This window comes from Alternaria novae-zelandiae (assembly GCF_023758075.1).
Source record: "Alternaria novae-zelandiae strain BMP 2774 chromosome Unknown scaffold_33, whole genome shotgun sequence".
Lineage (NCBI taxonomy): Eukaryota > Fungi > Ascomycota > Dothideomycetes > Pleosporales > Pleosporaceae > Alternaria > Alternaria novae-zelandiae.
The window spans coordinates 199,690-218,188 of NW_026056993.1; the positions used below are offsets into that span (position 1 = coordinate 199,690).

At 39.0% G+C, this 18,499-nt stretch overlaps 3 protein-coding genes across 3 annotated transcripts; 2 read left to right on the plus strand and 1 right to left on the minus strand.

The window, feature by feature from the left end:
* Nucleotides 1-401: 401 nt before the first annotated feature.
* On the plus strand, nt 402-4,854 carry J4E88_010448 (uncharacterized protein; the record flags this gene model as incomplete). Its single annotated transcript, XM_049404040.1, has 2 exons — nt 402-1,769; nt 2,413-4,854. 2 exons carry the CDS (start codon nt 402-404, stop codon nt 4,852-4,854), a joined length of 3,810 nt encoding a protein of 1,269 aa, XP_049250265.1.
* A 99-nt stretch (nt 4,855-4,953) lies between these two features.
* On the minus strand, nt 4,954-5,567 carry J4E88_010449 (uncharacterized protein; the record flags this gene model as incomplete). Its single annotated transcript, XM_049404041.1, has 2 exons — nt 4,954-5,463; nt 5,514-5,567. 2 exons carry the CDS (start codon nt 5,565-5,567, stop codon nt 4,954-4,956), a joined length of 564 nt encoding a protein of 187 aa, XP_049250266.1.
* Nucleotides 5,568-6,459: 892 nt separating this feature from the next.
* On the plus strand, nt 6,460-7,682 carry J4E88_010450 (uncharacterized protein; the record flags this gene model as incomplete). Its single annotated transcript, XM_049404042.1, has 2 exons — nt 6,460-6,603; nt 6,720-7,682. The coding sequence occupies 2 exons, from the start codon at nt 6,460-6,462 to the stop codon at nt 7,680-7,682; spliced, it is 1,107 nt and encodes a 368-aa protein (XP_049250267.1).
* Between the last annotated feature and the right edge of the window lie 10,817 nt (nt 7,683-18,499).

The following is an 18,499-nucleotide window of genomic DNA, read 5'->3' on the forward strand; positions in this document are numbered from 1 at the left end:
CTCACTGTCGCCATCATGTTCCATGTATGCGCTAGCAGCCTAGACGAAGGAGAGGAGGTGAACTTCAGCGGCGGTCTGGTCGAGATCGCGGCTCTGACTGCTGTGATCGGGGGCTCGACTGCTGAATTGATTGCTCTAGGGAATCGCGGCGCTTGCGGTTTGCCATGGGCGGCTTTGAGCTCCTTTGGGTCGATCTTCATCGTCAAAGCATGCATATCCGCCTGCACACCAGGATGGCTTCGAGATACCGTTGGTGTGAGAACCAGTGGCTCTGATAAGGCTATTGGGTGTTGCATGAGTCTGAGTAGGAAGGCAAACAGTCGCGTAGTCACTGGCAGTGCTGTTGGAGTGACGGTGAAATGGACCAAGGTAAGTCAAAATTAAGAAGCACATACGAGGACATGTCTAATCGACTTCAGACCAGCGAAGGTTCTACTTTGATAACCGCTGGGAGCGAAGATTTCGAAGATGTTTACGCTTTCGATGAATGGACGGCCGGCCCGTCGCGATCTTGTGCAGTAATGCAACCTGGGGAGCATCTACAAGCTCACGTCTACATGCGAGATCATTACTGGGAGATTGTACAACGCTCACAGACTAGAAACGACTGGATAATTACGTTTGCAACCTTGCTGAAGGTCGTAGAGATGTTTCTGCTCTACCACTTCGGCTCTCGACGCGTCTTACTGGTTACTGGAGTCATCTGGGCGTACACCTTCTTCTCGGCGATCGCGTTGCAGTTGTTTCACGTCGGAAGAGCTACAACACCTGGCGAGCAGTTAATACATTTTGATGTCGTCTCTGGGTCGCTGCCTACACCGCAAGTGATCGGGGGAGAGCGCAGGATTCTCCTCGGGGTACCTGTCAACCTTCGCAGAGGTCGCGCGTGGCAGATATTCTGGATTATAGGCGCCGCCGTTTGCATTACTTCTCTTCTCGGCACATACGCCGTTCTTTCGAATGAGCCGGCCGTTTGTTTCCGGATCTGGCTTGGTTTCCAGGTCATCTGGCTTGCGCTTCGATCGATCTTCTGTCACTTCGCACAGCAGGTAGACGACATGAAACACATCATTACACCGAACATAACAGACGAGAACCGGCCATCCGAGTTAGGTGTGCGGCTACTCGGACTGGCGGTTGGGGTGTCGAAGCACCAGATTCTGAACCACCCCCGCGGCGTGCTTAGCTATGCGAACGACGCACAAGATCCCGCGATTATTGGGAGGCTCTTGAGCGACGCCAATCTGGAATACACAGACTACTTCGAGCTTCCAACGCGCGCAGATTCAGGATCGGAGCTGGGCGTCACTGTGGTCGGCGTCATTGGTGACACTTTACTCTCAAGTGTCGCATGGCTCATGGGCTCGCTTCTGGCCGGGATGGATCTTTACGATTCATGTATTTTGGCTGTCCGTGTCTCTGGCGCGATACAACTGATACCGTCGTGTCGCGTGCTCTCCGGTCGTATCGCCGACGAACAAGTCCCGGACCCCGAGACGACGTTGCCTTCCAACTTCCGGCCCAAAGGCGCAGCGAACGAGGGTTACAACATTAGCTGGCGGTACTGGATACCATGCGGCGGGAAGAAGTGGTTGTGGTACAGCACACCGTGGGCGACTACCACAAAGGTCGACTTGGGTGTCACTGGTACGAAGAAGATGACAGTCACGACAGGAGATGACATCACCAAAGAGCTCTTGTCCGGGACGTTGCAGATCAGTATGAGCGACGTACAAGCCGTTGAAGATGCTATCGCGCAGGCTGCGAGGGTGGGTACAATTCTGCGAAATATGTTAAGAGAAGATTTCACTCGATTCGAGAAGAGCGCAGAATCGTAGCACGATAAAAGCAACGTCAATGCGGCCACAAGCATTGCTCCGAGCCCGACCGAGCCCGACCGAGCATCATCCAGGCTGTACCCTATGACGGAAACTAGGAAAGGTTCCCCGTACGATAACTGCACAAAACGAGATACGAGATACGATGGTTTGTGGGGAAGTCCCCGTGCGGGGTACCCGGCTGCCCAGATAACCCTTAGTTTCAAGAACGCTCAGACTGAACTGGCCAATGGTGAGCAAATATCTGCCGAAGCTACATCGCGTCGGTTACATTTGCACCGAGAGTCACAATTTCATCGGCTATTCCTTCTCCACCACCTTCCGACCATCAGTTGTTGTTGTAGGGACGACCGCTGGTTATAATCATGGTCCGGCCGCATTGCCAACGAAAGCCCTGTCAAGATCGCCTCGCACGGAAGCAGCGATGAATCTTCTTCAGCGTCTTGCGATCATCACAATTCTTGTCAACCCATTGACGACTGCGTAAGCCTCCAGCAATACATACAAAAGACCGTTGACTCACAATAGTAGCTTTGTGAATTATGGCTCAATTGCACCCCAATCACACCTACAGCAATCTGCGCCCTCATCATCGGGCTTGAAGCCGTGGACGAATGAGACCCTGATACTATCGCCAGCTAGCCCACTCGTGACGCTCGACTACGGCACTGAAGTAGCCGGCTTCCCGTTCTTCCACGTTTCAGCGATCTCTGGTACGGTGCAGATCGAAGTAAAGTACAGCGAAGAATACCGCGGCGTCGAAGAGCCATTATCAGACGGACCTTGGACATTCTCAAACGGACTGTCCAACTCTTTCCGAGTGGAAACTTTCAACGTCACGGAAACGGGATACATCGAGAGCTTCTTCGTTCAAGGAGGCCAGCGATGGCAGACCGCACGGTTGATCACAAATGGTTCCGTCACTATCGATCATCTAGGATTTCGCGCAACAAGCTCGAACTTGGACGCTGAAATGCTACCAGGCCGCTTACAGACATCTGATAAGAGTTTGAATCGCGTCCTGGACCTCGGAGGTCGCGTCGCTCAAGTAGCATGTGTAGATGCCGGTAATGCGCCGTCCACGTGGGAAATCACAGAAGACGGAGCATATATACGGGGCCAAACCAGTGCGCAATCTTCTCTAGGGGTTGAAGCAGTCAATTACACGCTAGAATTTGACGTCAAGATCGCCCGAGGCGGCGCTGGCTGGAGAGTAGCAAGTGCAATGCCGCCAATTGGGCCCTACTTTGTGCTTACGTCCGAATACCCCGAGAGAAACACGTTCGCAAACACCAACCGAACCCTCTTGCCTCCAAACACGCTGGCATTCACTAGTGGATGGAGTCTAGTAAACCAGAGCACACTACCCGTGCCAGAGGCCCAGTATTTCACTATCAACACAACCATCAAGGATAACATGTGGTATCGCGTCCGCACATCAATTGAGGAGACTGGATATCGGGTGAGCGTAAATGGGACCGAAATTGCGTTCGTACCTCTACCTCCACCTGCACCCCCCGGGAACTTTGGCACTCCCTCTCGATACGAAGGTACATGGGGCTTCGGAGGCATGCAGGACCAGATCGCGTATTACAAAGACGTAACTGTCACTGCTGGAAACGGCACTACCATGTATCGCAATCCCCTGACGAGCGAAGATACCTTGGCCGAGTATCAGGTCGCACCCTTAGAACACTCAGTCTGTTTGGATGGCGCCAAACGGGATCGGCTAGTCTGGACAGGAGACTTCTACCACACAGTGCGTGTTGTCGCAGCTTCATCTGCTCGATTTGACTACCTCTTGGGCACCATCATATACGCGCTAAGCTTTCAGCTTGATGATGGCCCGTACGCCGGCTTTACCCAAATCTCTACGAATCTTGGAGCCCGCCCCCAGTACAAGGAAGCAAATATCGCAAACTACGCTGGGTTGGTGGACTACCAAGACCTATTCTTGGCGGGAATCGGCCAATACTTCCGCTACACCGGAGACCGCGACGGGCTGAAACCTCACTGGGATCAGATCAAGAAACTTGCGACCGCGAGATTGGCTTTTATTGATCCCTCATCTGGTCTCATTGGAGGTTCTCCGGAGGTGCCATCGCCATTCAGCTTCCTGGGGCCAGCCAACGGTAGTGCAACGACCGGTCTCTTCGCTTACATGCTTGAGGAGATCGCGCCACTTGCGCTTGCGATGGGCGACGAAGAGGCTTCGATAAACTATTCCCAAACGGCAAGCAAGTTGCGCGAGGCGCTCAATCGCGAGCTATGGAATGATCAGCTCGGAACATACTCACTCTCAACCACCGATCGAGGTAACTTCTCCTTGACCGGGATCGCCTGGGCAATCCTATCTGGTGCGGCCAACGATACCCAAGCAGCATCTTCTATTGCGAAGCTTGAGGAGCTTCGCTTCGCAGTAGGCTACAAGACTATCTCGAGTGACGTGGAGACAGACGACTACCAACTTGCTCCCAATCCATCAGGCTTTCTGTTGGAAGCTCTATTCAAGTCAAGGCGCGACTTCGGAGTGGACAGCACACCTGCCATCAAGCATCTGCTCGACAATCTGTGGGGTAGCATGGTCAACAAGAACGAGTATTACTCTGGCGCGAGCTGGGAATACGTAAAGCCCGATGGTTCTCCTGGCATCGATCTCTTCACTAGCTTAGCGCATCCGTGGGGTGCAGCTCCGACGTATGTACTGCCAGAGTACCTTCTTGGCGTCGCTCCAACCTCTCCCGGGTACCGAACGGTTCTTATCACTCCCATGATAGGGTTGCTGAACCAGTCCGAAGTCAGCGGGACGGTGCCGACGCCCAACGGACCGATCAAGGTGGCGTGGACGTTGAGCGGCACGAGCGTTGCTTTCAAGGTTGTTATACCGACTGGTACGGCAGCTACACTACAGTTGCCAGTTGGCGCCACTGTGGTAGGGAGGGGCTTGCGCATTGGACAAATTGTGCTTTCATGTGGAACGACGGAATTGAGAATCGATATGAAGGGCGACTCATAAATAGAAAAAGAGAGAGGAAATCATCTACCGTTGCCATCAAGTATCAAGTATGCAATAACTGTCTCTTTCATCCGCGCGAGAGTTTACTACTATACACCTCTAGTCCTTGGGCGCTTTGTACTGACTTCGATCTGGCTCCTTGTTGCTGGACTGCCTGCGCTGGTAGTTGATCGCTCTCTCGTCGAACTGCAAAATCGTCCACATCTGTTTCTGTACTTTTTCCGTCGACTGCGGAAAATACTCAACTCTCATCTCTTTCCCATCTTCCTCGACAACGCGCGCGACGAAGACGAGATCTTCGTCCTTGGAGAATTCGTTGAGGAAAACAAAGTACAGGTCGCTCACAGGCGTGTCAACCCTAAACTTCTTCTCATCCGTGTCTTCGGTGCGTGGCATCGCCTGCAACCACTTTGCGCAATCTTCGGGCGTCTTTCCGAGCCAGGGTGAGACGAAGGAGGATGGTACAGGCGCCTCCGTGCCACCGGGCGGAGGGGGCTTGTGGACTTCGGGGCATGCGGGTAGGTCGTCGTAGGAATCTGTCGCGACCCAGAAGTTCCAGTCCTCACCACCGTCGCCATGGTAGGCGCGCTCAAGGACGGAGTTGAGATACTGTGATTGTTACTATTGTGCACATGGTCAATAGATGCAGCGGTGCTGACCTCGTTGGTGATGCTCTTGTCGAGGACGAAGAGCGCGTAGGGAGGGTCAGACATATTGCTTGTGCAAGGTTGTGGTTATTATATGAAAGTCAGAAAGCTACAAAGTCTGCGGAGTTATTGTTGCAACGAAGTCGCGGCCTTAATGGTCTTACTATTCACTGACGTCACATGCGTTCGCAGGTGCATGCAGTGAGGCGGAGCGAATGCCTACGCGAGGCCCCCCGCTGCGCAGCTGCGCCGCACCTTATTCTTGACCTGCAGCTGCACCGTAAGCTCAGACGTGGATCTCGAAACTCCAGAACGTCCAACGCAGCGAATCATGGCTGCATCAAGAGCATGGTTGTGTAGGTATCGCGATCTTTTTCGAGTTACATGTACTCAGCCTTGTCGCACATTGTTGGCGGCAACGTAGACAGCCCCACGATCACTGCCTCGTAAACGCTGACTACGCATATCATCGCCCGGCTCCTGGCCCCCCGACATCCCACTTTTCTAGATACTAAGATTACCTACGCATGTGGTCGTATTGCTCGAAGTAGTCAGGCGTTCTTCGCACTCAGGACATGCCGGGGCTGTTTGGCCTGTCAGACTTTGACTTGCGAGTCTACGCTGATGGACGCCTGGGTGCTATGTCGAGTATGAGCACCACGAGAGTATGTTTTCTTGTGGGGAACGTATTATGCAGCCCCCAAGATACAGCCGCCAGGATCGAAGTCATGACCATGATGGTAGAATGCGCTGAGGTAGACGTGGTCTCGCATTGGTATAAAAGAGGTTGCAACATCCTACTCATGTTTCTCTACTACCAGCACATTTCTCCAGCTTGATAGCTCTCTCCGTTATCAGTCTTCTTCTTCCGCGCATCCTGAACGCAGTTTGCGCTTTTGACTTCCTCCCGAACTTTCCAATACGTTACTCGTCAAACAAGTCCGTTCCGTTGCCCAACATGCGTTACATCGTGGCTATCTCTCTGCTACTCCAGGCTTCGATGGGCTTGGAGCAGGGCAACAACATGCCCGATATAGTAGCACCCGGAAGGGCAGACAGAATGTTCGTGAAGCGCGCTGGGACAGATTTCGGCAAACAGACCGTAAATTGTAAGGGTGGAGAGGGTGCTTGCAACAATGCTTGTTACTACATCAATTGCGTGGTTAGTGTTTGCCAGCTCACTCTCTTTGAACTCGAACTGATTTGTGTCTGCGGTAGGCCCCAGCCGCCGGTATCCAGAATCCAAGCAGAATCGTGTACGTCGGGCCCACCAAGGGCAACGAGTTGGAGAAAGCACACAACCGACAGGCATCTGGGTGCTCTGCTGGAGGCAAAAGCCCTTGTGGCGAGTTCCCCTTCAGCCAGAAGTTCAGCGACAAGACAGCAGGTCCGGGTGAATACGATTGTGATGAATGGCCACCTGCAATGTCTCAGCAGTTACCATTCAGCGATCCGAACCGACTGGCGCCAAACAGTCTACGCTGCATGGTAGCTGACGAGAATCAAGACATCGGTCGCAAGCTGGGTCGCATTGTAACAAGCAACGGTATGGTCCGCGACGACTTCTTCGACGTGGACTTTGACATCACTGGTGCTGATCAGAGCAAACTCGCATTCTGTCAGCCAAACCCAAACCCAAGAGGTGTCTGCGGTTCCGACGGCCTGCAATTCGAGCTCATGGAGAAGACGTTCGCTTCCGGCAAGCTCAGCAGTTACTACAACCGCAATGGCGACGACAACAAGTACATATTGACCGACACTGCCTACGCGGAGCTGTACCAATGCGGCGTCGAATTCACTCGCGACGGCGATGCGACGATCAAGGACATCAAGCTTAGTGACTGGGAGAACAAGGAATCGACGCCAGCTCAGTGCAACTTGGCCAACAACAACGACACGTGCGACCTACAGGGCCTTCCAAACGACCTGCGAATAAAGCGCACGGGCAGCTTTGGTACCAAATTGGAGTTTGAATACTCACCGGTCCAGAAGGGCGTTAACTACTTCGATTGGGACTCGGATATGAAGGGCAACGGTCGTGGTCCATGGACCGGGAACGATGATAACGACCCGACTGCGCAACCCACGCGCTTCTGCAAGGTCGTCGATGGGAGTGCGCCGAATACGCAGAGCTTCGAATGCTGGTTCCCTTGCTACAAGAATGCGGACGGTAAACCCTAGACATTTTGGCGGGACATTTTGGCGGGACATTTTGGCGAGGCGATGGATAGTTCTTGGGCGGGATTGGCATGGCAGCAGAGGCGTTTCGGGGTGCTTTTCAGTATCGCATTTGGCGACGAAGTGTATTTGGACCATCGTTTTGCAATGTATAGACTATATGAGGAAGCGCGCATCCAAGTTCGTGAAAGTGCCCAGGTGAATGCTGACGCGCTAACGCGTGACGTCATTAGCGGCTTTCCCGCGGCGAAGCGCCCTGCCTCCCGATAGACTCTCCCACACCCACACGAGAACATTACGCCTCAACACTATACTGCCATACCTTCACCGATATTCACCATGCGCCCTGGAATGGACGAGTCGCCCGCTGCGACGCCTGGCTGAAAAGCGCATCTACGATATCATCGAGCTTCGTACGGTCCACAGCCTCTATCGTCGAACCTCCATCTACCGCCATGCGCGCGCACAGGCGGCAGAAGCGCGCAGGCAGCGGTACTGCCACGATGTGAAGGCCCCGGAGGAGAGTTTGGACATGCGCAAGACGTTCAACGAGTGCGTCGCGCGCATGGTCAACCCCGCAACGCGAGTGGCACATCGAGAGCCTTTACGACGACAACGGCTACAGGACACAGGACGTGGAACCGGGCGAGTGGGTGAGGCGCGATATGGCGAAAACGGGACGATGTTGGAGCTTGTATGCAGCGAAGGGCCACACGAGGCGCAGTGCATACAGGCAGAGCCGATACTGGGGAGAAGCTGTCAACCGGGAGGTGGGTCTGACGTTACTATCGCATGATCTACTCACATGGCGCCGCGACAGCCTGCTGTGATCTCGACGGCTTCCACTACCTATCCCACCACCCGCATCTCTGCCATCTTCACAACTCTCGCGTATCTCTAACCAAAGGCTTCGTGGAGCTCGCAGCACATACCCCGAGACACTTCGACCATCGCTTGTATCCGACAAGCGCGAGATCAGCCCAGCGCCTTTGCGCGCTATCTTAGATAAGCCTAGCAAGCTAGAGCATCTGCGATAGTTGTTCAAAAGGTTTTATTATCGCTGCTTGTAGGTTAAGTTATCGCGAGTGCTCTACTATTAAGCGCTAGGTACTAGTGTATAGGTATTAGAGAGTATAAAGATATATTACTATAAGAATATAAAGTAGTTAGTATAAGTAAGAAAGTATATAGATAATAGTTTAGTTAGAAAGAGTTCTATTATAGAGAGATTCTATTATTTAAAATAGTATATAAGTATTTATAATAGTTTTAGACTTTACCTAAGCCTTCTATTAGAGTTAACTCTACTACGTATAAAGTAATATTATATATAATACTAGAATACTCTATTACTTTATTATAGCTTCTAAAGCTATAGCTTTTTATATTCTACTATATATATTTACAAAACGTAATCTATAGTAGATTACCTTAGATAATCTACTAATCTTAGTAATCTACAAAACTAGCTAGTAATCTACAAAACTTTTATTATAATATAGTAGCTAAGTACTAAAAGTATCTAACTAAAAGAAAATATAAGCTAACCTATTATAGTTTAGTATAGTTATTAAGTATTTTAGTTAAAATTTAAGAAAATCTAGTAGTAATCTATAAAATTAGCTAGTAATTTACAAAACTTTTATTATAATATAGTAGTAAAGTAGTAAAAGTATATAACTAAAAAAATATATAAGCTAACTTAATATAGTATAGTATAGTAATTAAGTATTTTAGTTAAATTCTAAGAAATTCTAGTAGTAATCTACAAAACTAGCTAGTAATTTACAAAACTTTTATTATAATATAGTAGCTAAGTACTAAAAGTATCTAACTAAACAAAGATATAAGCTAACTTAATATAGTATAGTATAGTTATCTAGTAAAATAGTTAGATTTATATAAAATAAACTAATAATATATAAAACTAATATTATATTTAACTAAGTATTTTAATTTTACTACTAATAGAGATTAAAAATAAGCTAACTTCTTATAGCTTAGTAAAGTAATCTACTAGATTACTTAGAATATAAGAGAATAAAGTAGTAATCTACAAAACTAATATTATAATATACTAACTTTATATATTTTATTACTAATTATATATAAAAATAAGCTAGCTTCTTTTAGCTTAGTATAGTAATATACTAAATTAGTTAAAGTTATAGAAAATAAAGTAGTAATATACAAAACTAATATTATAATTTACTAACTATATATATTTTATTACTAACTAAAAGTAATAATAACCTAACTTCTTATAGCTTAGTAGAGTAATCTACTAAATTACTTAGAATTAAAGAATATAAAGTAGTAATCTATAAAACTAATAATATTATATAGTAAGTATATATATTTTATTACTAATAGAAATAAAAAATAAGCTAACTTCTTATAGCTTAGTAGAGTAATCTACTATATTACTTAAAATTAAAAAATATAAAGTAGTAATCTATAAAAGTAATATTATAGTATACTAAGTATATATATTTTATTACTAATAGAAATAAAAAATAAGCTAACTTTTTATAGCTTAGTAAAGTAATCTACTAAATTAGTTAAAGCTATAGAAAATAAAGTAGTAATCTACAAAACTAATATTATAATCTACTAACTATATATATTTTATTAGTAACTAAAAGTAAAACTAAGCTAACTTATAATAGTTAAATAGTATAAAATAAAACTAGAAAACTAATATATATATATATATTATAAGAAAATTTACTATAAATATTAATAAAAGTATAAATATAAAGATAAAGATAAGTATAAAGATAAGTTATAAGATAAGTTATAAAATAAGTCTTAAGATAAGTCTTAAGATAGATATATATAAAAGTATAAAGATAGATAGAATAATAACTAGAAAGATAAGTATAAAAATAGATAGAAAGATAAGTAAATATATAAGTAGAATAGTAAAAGTAAAAAAAGAAATAAAAATTAAAGATAACTAAATATATTAATAAAATTATAATTACTAAAGATAACTTAGAAAGAGTATAATAACTAAGTATTAGTATATAAATATTAATAAGTATTAAAAAAAAAGTTATTTTAACTATTTTATATAAAGTATATAAAATTTTAATATAAGTAAATTATTAAAGTATAAATTCTAAATTTTAAATTAAGTATAGAATCTTTAGTTAAGATAAATATTTAAGTTTTCTAAATTATAAAGAATATTATATTAAGTAAAGAAATTCTACTTTAAAAAGTATAATAAAGAAGTCTACTATATAGTTTTTAATAAAAGTATATATAAAGAAAATAATATAGTAAAGAAAGAAGTAGTATATATATTAAATTAAATATATAGTATAATTTTTTATAGTATATTTATATATATATAGCTATAATTCTTATATTACTATTATATAAATCTAGCTTTTTCTAGTATACTACCTTTTAAGTTTAATAGCTATTTACTTTACTATTATATTATTAGTCTTACTATTATACTAACTACTACGTTATAAGTTAAGTAATATAGTAAAGTAAATACTTTATTATAAAAAGTAGTAAGACTTATATCTAAATAAAGTAATAATATAAAGTAACTAATATATATAAAAACTTAAGTTAGAAGTATAATTAAAATAATAAATTAGAAAGAATATTTAACTACTATAAGAAGAAGTAGTATATTATAAAAAAGATAGAATTATCTTAATAATACTAGGTATAGGTAAAATATATTTAAAAAAAATATTAAATATATACTAAGATATAAATAAAGAAATAGTAATAATAAAATTATATTTAAAGATAAGTATAAAGAATAGTATAAATATAAGTAGAAATAATAGTAAAAAGATAGATAGAAAGAATAGTAAAAAGATAAGTATAAAGAAGAGTAAGAATATAGATAGAAAGAATAGTAAAAAGATAAGTATAAAGAAGAGTAAAAAGAAAGATAGAAAGAATAGTAAAAAGATAAATATAAAGAATAGTAGAAAGATAGATAGAAAAAAGAATTAAAAGAGAGGTAAATAAAAAGTATAAAGATAAGTAGATAGAAACTAAAAAGATAGATATATAAAAAGTAAAAATATAAGTAAAAGAAAAGTATAGAGTAAAGTATAAAAGTAGATATAAAAATAAATATTAATAGAAGTATAAAGGTAATAGAATAAAAATAATACTAAATATAACTTTTAAAGTTATTTAATAAATAGAAAAAGTAATATAAGTATAGATTAGATAAAGATTAAAAAAAGAAATAAGTATATAAATATATATATAAATAATAAATATAATAAAAAAGCTAAACTCTAAGTATATATATTATAAATAGTTTATATAGTATATACTAAAGTAACTATATATATTCTATTATTATATTAACGTAATACTTTTATTATAAAAGTAGAAATAGTATATAGTAAGCTTATAAAAGTTAAGATATAAACTTACTATTAGGTCTCGGCTCTAAAGAGCCTAGGCTAACTTAGCATTAGCTATAAATACCTTAGAATCGCTATTATAGCTTAGTAGCAATTCGTCTCTAGTCTTTTTAGAATAATATATCTAATTATAGTCTAATATTGTATATCTAGTATTTAACTAACTCTATTATTTAATATTTAAATTACTTTACTCTATAATACTCTTATACACGCTATTTAGACATAATAAGCTCTAAAGTAGGTTTCTCTAGCGTAATATAACGTAGTAGTAAGTAAGCTACACTATTCTTGCGTGTAATAGACAATAACTAGAAGAAATTAGCTTCTATATCTCTAGAGGCAGCGACACTACCTACTAAGAAACTTATAGACCTATTAGAAGCCTTTTTAGGCGTTGCTAACCTAGCCTTAATTATTAGAGATAGTAACGCGCTATTAGAGCCTATTTTAGAGCTAACTAGGCTCTTATAGGCTACTACTACTAAAGATAAAGATAAATAAGCTGCTTTAACCTGCAAACTTAAGAAGTTACGTAAGTAGAAATAATTAGAGCGCACTTATTAAGACGTAGCCTATCTTAGAGAATTAAAGCGCAAAGTACTTATAGGTAACTACTTAGCTTTTAAAGAAAACGTTACCTACTACGTCTTAGCTCTAAGAGGCGAGCTCTAGTTAAACTTAGAAGCTCTACGCTCTAAGAATCTAGAGATGTTTACTATACGCGACTACTTATAGTATAACTACTAGGTGCGTAATTATAAGGCTATTTTTAGAGAAGCGCTCTCTACCTTCTCTATAAGTACCTAGAAGGTAGACTTTACTATAAGGTTTCTAGACAAAACTACTTACTCTACTTAGAACGCTTACTTCTAGAACTATATAAGACTTAAGGCGTTTTAGACGCCTACCTAGAAGAAACTTAAGATAGTTATACTTAACACGCTTAGTTCTAAGTTATTATAATACCTTATAGCTTATAATAGGCTTAAACAGGCTAAATAGAGGCTAGATTAGAATTCTAACTCTCTTTTAGCCTACCTTAATACGCTTTAGAGTAAACTAGGTAACTACGCTAAAGAGTAGCGCTGCATAGACTTTATAAGCGCTCTTCTTTCTAATATTTAGAAAGAACTCTTACTTTAAGATCTAGAAGACTATAATATAGTCTCTAAGCTTAATACCTTAGCTTACTACTATTAGAGTAAGATAAAGCGCACTACTACGCTTTCTAAGTATCTAGCTTACAAGAATAGATTCTATAGCTATTAGGCCTAGAACTCTTTTTTAGGGCCTTCTTAGACCTAGAAAAAGGCTAAGAAAGCTAGTTTAGCGAAATCTAACTTGTAACTAGCTAAATTAGACTAAAATAGTCTAAAAGACTCTAATATAATCTATTAGAGGTGTAATAAGACTAGACACTTCTAAAGAGACTATCTAAAGTCTAAGAAGAACTCTAAGAGCTTATCTAGTTAAAGATTAGAAAAAGATAGTAGGTAGAGAAGCTAGAGTTCTTCTTAGCTACCTATGTTGCTCTAGACCTAGTATTCTAAGACTTAGAACTTCTTTATAACACGCTTTACTCTAAGCTAGTAAAGCTACTAATAGTAAAGGTGTTACTTAGCTAATTAGAGCCTATTAAGGCTCTAGTAGATAGAGGTTTCTAGTTAAACCTTATTTTAGCGTCGCTTGCTGCAAAGCAAGGCTTACTAGTTTACTCTCTACCTAAGCTATTAGTAGATAAAGTAAATAGTAAAGAATTAAAGATTTATAGCACTACTATAGTAACTATAAAGGTAGTAGATTCTTATAGAAAATAAGAGACCTAGAACATTCTATATATTATTATAGAAGTCTATAAGTATTAGATATACTTAGGTTTACTCTAGATAGACGCGTATTATCTAAAGATTAGCTACTCTATATAGAAGCTGCTCTTTTAGAGCACTAAGTCTAAGAAAAGAACTATCTATAGAAAGATTACACTAGAAGAGGCTAAGAAGTTTAAGAAGACTATGCGCAATTCTATAGTAGATGTATATAGCTATCTTATTACCTTAATACTCTAGTCTAGCTTAGAAGAAGCTAAAGAGAGTAGTTTACTCTTACAATATACTAAGTTTACGTACCTTAGGTTAGAAGATAACTTAAGAGTTTTTACTAACTATAGTTTATAAGACTTAGCTATTAACCTACTATCTAGAACTACAGCGCTCTACTAGCTATTATACAACTTCTCTAAGATAGAGTTAGAGCTCTTACGTAAGTATTTAGATAAATACTTAGTATAAGAGTAGATTAGATATAGTAAGTCTCTAGTAGAGGCGCCTATACTCTTTACTAAGAAGAAAGATAGTAGTATACACCTATACGTTAACTACAGAGGCCTTAATAAGGTTACTATTAAGAATTAGTACTCTTTACTGCTTATTATAGAGTCTCTAGAAAGATTAGCTAGCGCTAAATTCTACACTAAACTTAATATAAAAGAAGCTTACTATAGAGTGCGTATTAAGAAGAGTAATAAGTAGAAAACTACTTTCTATATAAGATATAGTAGTTTTAAGTATACTATAATGCCTTTTAGCTTTATAAACGCTTCTGCGTAGTTCTAGACTTATATCTATTAAGTTCTTATAGAATTAATTAATATAACCTATATTATATACTTAGATAATATTCTTATTTTCTCTAATACTAAAGAGAAGTATAAGAGCTATATTAAAGAAGTTTTACGTAGATTACGTAATATAAAGCTATTTTTAAAGCTTCTAAAGTGCGAGTAGTATACCTAGCGCACTAAGTACCTTAGGTACGTAGTTTTCTCTAAGAGAATACAAATTAATAAGAATAGAATTAAGATAATCTAAGAATAGCCTAAACTGCGTATAGTGCGTAAGATTTAGGTATTTATTAGCTTTATAAACTACTATAAGCAGTTTATTACTAGATTCTCTTAACTTACTCTACTATTAACTAAACTAACCTAGAAGAGGCTAGAAGTAGCTAAGAGTAGCTGCGCCTAGCAAAGAGAAGAGAGTTAGGTTCTTAACCTTAATAAGAAAGCTAAAGAGGCCTTTTAGAAGCTAAAAGACTCTTTTCTAAGTATTTCTATCTTAACTTACTTTAAGTAAGATAGAAAGACTAAGGCTAAGGTAGACGTCTTAGGTAGCGTAATTATAGGTATATTAAGCTAATATATACTAAATAGAGCTAGAGAGTACTAATAGCGCCTAGTTAACTTCTTTTTACGTAAGCTTATTATAGCAGAGTATAATTATAATATATATAACTAGAAGCTACTTATAATAGTTAAGAGTCTAGAGTATTAGCGCTAATATCTAGAGAGTGTACACTTTAACCTCTAGACTAACTATTAGAATCTAAAATAGTTTATAGAGACTAAGACTTTTAACTATTAATAGGTTAGATCTTATATTATACTATCTAGGTTTAATTTTAATATCTACTATAAGGTAGAGTCTACTAACTCTGTAGATAGGCCTTCTTGCTACTCTAACTACATAGTAGAAGCCTAGAAATCTACCTAGAAGTATAACAAAGCTTTTGTCTAGCCTATAAGAGATTTTATAACTAATAGTAATAGAACCTTTCTTTTAGTAGCTATAGTGCAGACGCGCTCTACTAAGTGTACTAAGAAATAATAAGACCTTACTAAGAGTCTAGAGAGCTTTAACTAGGCTAGTAGATATACTATACTAGAGCTCTAAACTCTAGAAGAGCGTAATAAGATAGATTACGCCTTCTTAGGTACTTTAAACAAGTCTAAGTCTAAAGTTAACTAGTCTAGTCTAGATAGAGCTAAAACGCGCTATTACGTAGTAAGAACGCTAGTAACTACTAAAGAGAAGTTATAAGCTCTCTAAGAATATTACAATAACTCTCTAGTAGGCTACTTTAGAGTAAGGCGTACTCTAGAAAAGCTATAGAGGCGCTACTTTTAGAAGAGTATACGTAAGAATATAGAGTAATACTATAAGAATTACCTTATATATAGAAAGTCTACTTCTATAAGGCACAGGCCTTATAGTCTACTATAGCCTCTTCTAATACCTAACTACTCTTAGAAGAAGGTAATAATAGACTTTATTATAGAACTACTACCTAGTATAGTTTCTAGCATAAAGTACAACGCTATACTAGTTATTATAGATAGATTAACTAAAATAGCCTATTACGTACTAGTATAAGCTAATTAGAATAGTACTAATCTAGCATAGGCCTAGATATGCAAAGTTATCTAGCTTTACAGCGTACTAAAGCGTATTATCTTAGATTAAGGCTCTTTAATAAACTCTAAGCATTAGAATTCTTTTCTTTACTACCTTAATGCTAGAAAAGTTCTTACCTCTGCTTTCTATTCTTAGACTAATAGCTAGACTAAAAGATAGAACTAGACCTTAGAGTAGTACCTTTACTACTATTACTCTCTAGAATAGAATAATTAGGTACGCTAGATATCTATTAGAGAGTTTGCGTACAATAACAGCATCTACTCTACTACTAGAATTACTTTCTTCTAGGCTTACTATAGAAGGCACTTTTATAGAGTAGATTAGCCTAATTTAGCTCTTAGTAAGAGAGAAAGCTCTATAAAGGCTAGCCTTACTAAATAAGTAATTAAACTATAGTAGAAGTGCTGTAGAAAAATTAAGGTAGTAAATACTTACTAGAAAGAGTACACTAATAAGCACTACGCGCTAATACTCTTTAAGGTAGAAGACTAAGTTCTAGTCTCTAACTAATATATTAGAAGTACTTACCTAAAGAAAAAGCTAGATTAGAAGTTTCTTAGACCTAGAAAGATTATAGACTAGATTAGCCTCTTAGCCTTCTAGGTTAACCTTCTAGAACTTAATAGTATCTATCTAGTGTTCTATATATTACTTTTAGAGCTTTTTAATCTAAAAGGCACTATTCTATACTCTAAGGCGCCTAAATAGAATACTTTAAGAGAATTTAGTAACAATATATATAAAGTAGAATATATTATTAAAAGATAGCGTAATAAGAATAACTAATAGAAGTATCTAATTAAATAGGTTAGATACCTAGAGAAAGAAAACTTATAGAAACTAGGTCTAAATATCTTAGCTAATACGCTATAGAAGTTTTAGAATAAGAAAAGTATCTAGTAGCGTAAAAAGTCTTTAAAGGTATAGCCTATAAAGTAACACTATAGATAGTTTTATAAAGAGAGAAGATAAGTTACGTTAAGCTATAATAGGCTATTCTAGTGTAAACTAGAGTATACCTTTACCTTTTTTCTTTATATAGAGTTTTTTAGAGTATTTAATAGTGCCTTAGGCTAGAATAGCTTATAACTATCTAACTCTAACTTGCTTTCTAGCGTAAGAATTAATAGTTTTTTAGGCCTTATAATTAGTTTTAAAGAATTTAAATATTACACTTTAGGCAAATTTATATAGATAAATAACTTTAATTATAGATATAGACCTTTTTGCATTTATAAGAATAGATCTACCTATAGATATTAATCTAAACTAGACTAAGCTATAATAGCCTATATAGAGCTAAAAGAGGCTAGTTTTAGTTAATATCTCTTAACTCTAGTTAATTCTACGCAAACTCTATTAAACTCTACCTAAATATACTAGAAGAGCTTATACTACTCTAGAATAGGCTAAAATAGGCTATAAGAGACTATTAGAGGTTATCTAAGAGTAACTTAGAGAACACTAGCTCTAAGGCGCTTAATCTTGTCTTTCTTACTCTTAATCTACTTCTTAAGCTAGCTCTTTTTAGTAGTAGCCTTATTACTCTTTAGCTAGAAAGTAAGCTCTATCTAAAGTTCTTAAATAGCGTTCTATAGATCTTTAACTACAGGAATAATAGCCTACTTAGTAGGCTTTAAGGCAGAACGCTATAAAAAAAGTTAGTATAGACTAAAATAGGCTATAAAAAGCTAAAAGAGAGTAAATAGAGGTAAAGTAGCTACTAGTAATCTATAAAGAGCTAATTAGAGCTATAAGAGCCTAGAAGAGAGTATTTTAGAACTTACTAATTACTTAAATAGTAATCTAGCGTTAAGCGCACTAGCAACCTTATTAGCTCTCTTCTTAGATACGTAGAGAGTACTATTAGTAAAGCTAGTAACTATAGTCTTAGCTTTAGTCTTGTTATTAGAACGCGCACTAGATTTAGTAGTAGTATAGCTATAGAGTGCGCTAGAATAAAATTACAAGTACTTCTAATTAGAGAAGTAGTTACTACTAAAGTTAGTTAAAATAGTCTAGAATAGACTATTATAAGCTAATCTAGCTCTTTTAAGTTCTATAAAGGCCTTAGGGTTAGGGTTAGGGTTAGGGTTAGGGTTATGGTTAGGGTTAGGGTTAGGGTTTAGGGTTAGGGTTAGGGTTAGGG